At 45.5% G+C, this 1,995-nt stretch overlaps 1 protein-coding gene across 1 annotated transcript in view; it reads right to left on the bottom strand.

The window, feature by feature from the left end:
- The window catches only part of GSDMC (gasdermin C), a 49,473-nt gene that overhangs the window by 19,407 nt on the left and 28,071 nt on the right, over positions 1–1,995 (bottom strand). Inside the window, exon 4 of the mRNA XM_011976458.1 lies at positions 346–511. Coding sequence (XP_011831848.1) covers positions 346–511 — 166 coding nt within the window. The remainder of the gene's footprint in view (positions 1–345; positions 512–1,995) is intronic.

The following is a 1,995-nucleotide window of genomic DNA, read 5'->3' on the forward strand; positions in this document are numbered from 1 at the left end:
CTTCCAGCCACAAAACTAGACTGTATATAATACAGAGATCACACACTTGAATTCTGCAGAATTTATCATTTACCCAAAGCAAAACACAATACTAAATAATTAAATATATTTCTGATTTTGTCAATACTGCATGACCCCGTATAGTAAAACACTATAATGGAGGATATTAGAATATACTCTCAGATCAGAAGTCAGGATACACTGACAGGTAAGAAGTGGGAAATAAGGACTCCATCCTTTGTAATCCCTGGAAACAGAGTCCAGAGCCCCCTAGGAAATGAAGCTTGGCTGCCAGGACGGGCTATATGTTTTGTATTTCAATCCCACTTCAGGACAACTTTATACCTTGCCATATGTAATCCAAAGAGAAATTTTCCCTAAAATATTCACACCACTGCTATTGTACAGCACAGTATTGTTGATCAGTTCAACAGCTTCTGTCACCACGTACAGGTTGTCACCTCTCCTCCGGCACTCCTTCAGAAATGATGGCTCTGGATCCAACAGTTTCCTGGGGATTTAAGGAAGGAGGAGGAGAGTCAGAGTGGGAAAGCAATGCCTTTTCAGGTTACCCTGGGGGCCCTTCTCCTCAAGACCTGGGAGGGGTGCAATGCCTTTGGACCCTGAAAGGTGAGCCCCCAGTGGGTGTTAGGGCAGCAGAAAGTTTTATCTGACATACAGAATGGAGGAGATCCCATTGATGGTGGTTCAGGTGTGAGAGTATATGTACCATATTGTTAAAGGCATCTGCATTTTGCTAAATTATACTGGTCCTGTTAAGGGGTAATTTATAGAATTTCAACACTAGGGTCTCTCAGAAAAAAAAAGGCTAGAAGCAGACAGGTCCAGATGATTGAGAATGGTCTTTAGGAAGTCCTGTTGTCAAAGCTGGGTATTCACATCGAACATGTCCAGTAGCACAATCAGGGTGGGCTGGAGAGCAGACAGATAAAGTGGGATGAAGCAGGGAAGACTCTGGATGATTTTATGACCTTTACAGATTTACTGTCCATGGTGGGTGGATTGGTAGGGCTGACTTGATGATGTAGTTTCTGGGGATACCTATGAATGGTTTGAAGTACTGAAGACAGATTTCATTTCTATTTCAGTTCTTTCTGAGGCTCAACCTTGATTCTACTCAAGGCACCTATGGAGTCAGTGTCCTAGATAACAGTCATGTGGAATATTGAGGGATTCTTAATTTGCCTTTCAGTAGAGGAGGTTACTGAGCACACAATATTAGGTTTTGTCATTGCTGTCTTCTTACCATGTCCTTAGATGCTATGTTATGTGACATCTACTTATCTTCCAAGCTTCATGTTATATCCCCTTTATCCTGGTTGTCCAGGCTTCCAACTCACTGACCTTGCCCCTTATCCTGAAAACACCAAGCTTGGTGTTTCACCCTTCATTAGAAGGGTAAGAGTAAGAATTTTACTTTGGCAGAATCACCCTTCCCCCAAGCGCCATCACAACATGGATGGAGTTCCCCTGGGCCCACAATCTCTTCAATGGGAAAAAAGAGAGCCAAAGTAGCTATCCAGCTTCAAAAAGCATTCCAAAGCACATCCTAGGAGGTCCAGCTCTGTCCCATGTCACAGAGAACATTGAGGGAATCAGCAGGACTAGACCACCTGGGTCACCTAGAAGCAAAGAACTGGTCAAGGCTTCAGCAATCACTGCATGGATCTTGGCAATGACACTGCATTCCTACTAGCAGTGGTACCCAATCAGAGAGACCAGCCAGCAGCTTGCCCGCCTGCAGACCCAAGCCAACCAAATTGTCTGGCCAGGAAGGATGGTAGGCAGCTTCTGTCTGGCTTGCATCCTTAGCCAGTGGTATAGCCTCACTGTGGAGGTCAGTCTCAGAGCCCAACCTAAGTTCCTTGTGAGACAGGAAAGCCGGCCAGCAATGCTGCCTAACTGTGGAGCACAGCCTCTGGCCCCAACAGACCAAGGATCCTCCACAACTCTGGCCAGCCTCAGGGCCCAGCC

This window comes from Mandrillus leucophaeus, unplaced genomic scaffold, assembly GCF_000951045.1.
Source record: "Mandrillus leucophaeus isolate KB7577 unplaced genomic scaffold, Mleu.le_1.0 Scaffold1664, whole genome shotgun sequence".
Classification (NCBI taxonomy): domain Eukaryota; kingdom Metazoa; phylum Chordata; class Mammalia; order Primates; family Cercopithecidae; genus Mandrillus; species Mandrillus leucophaeus.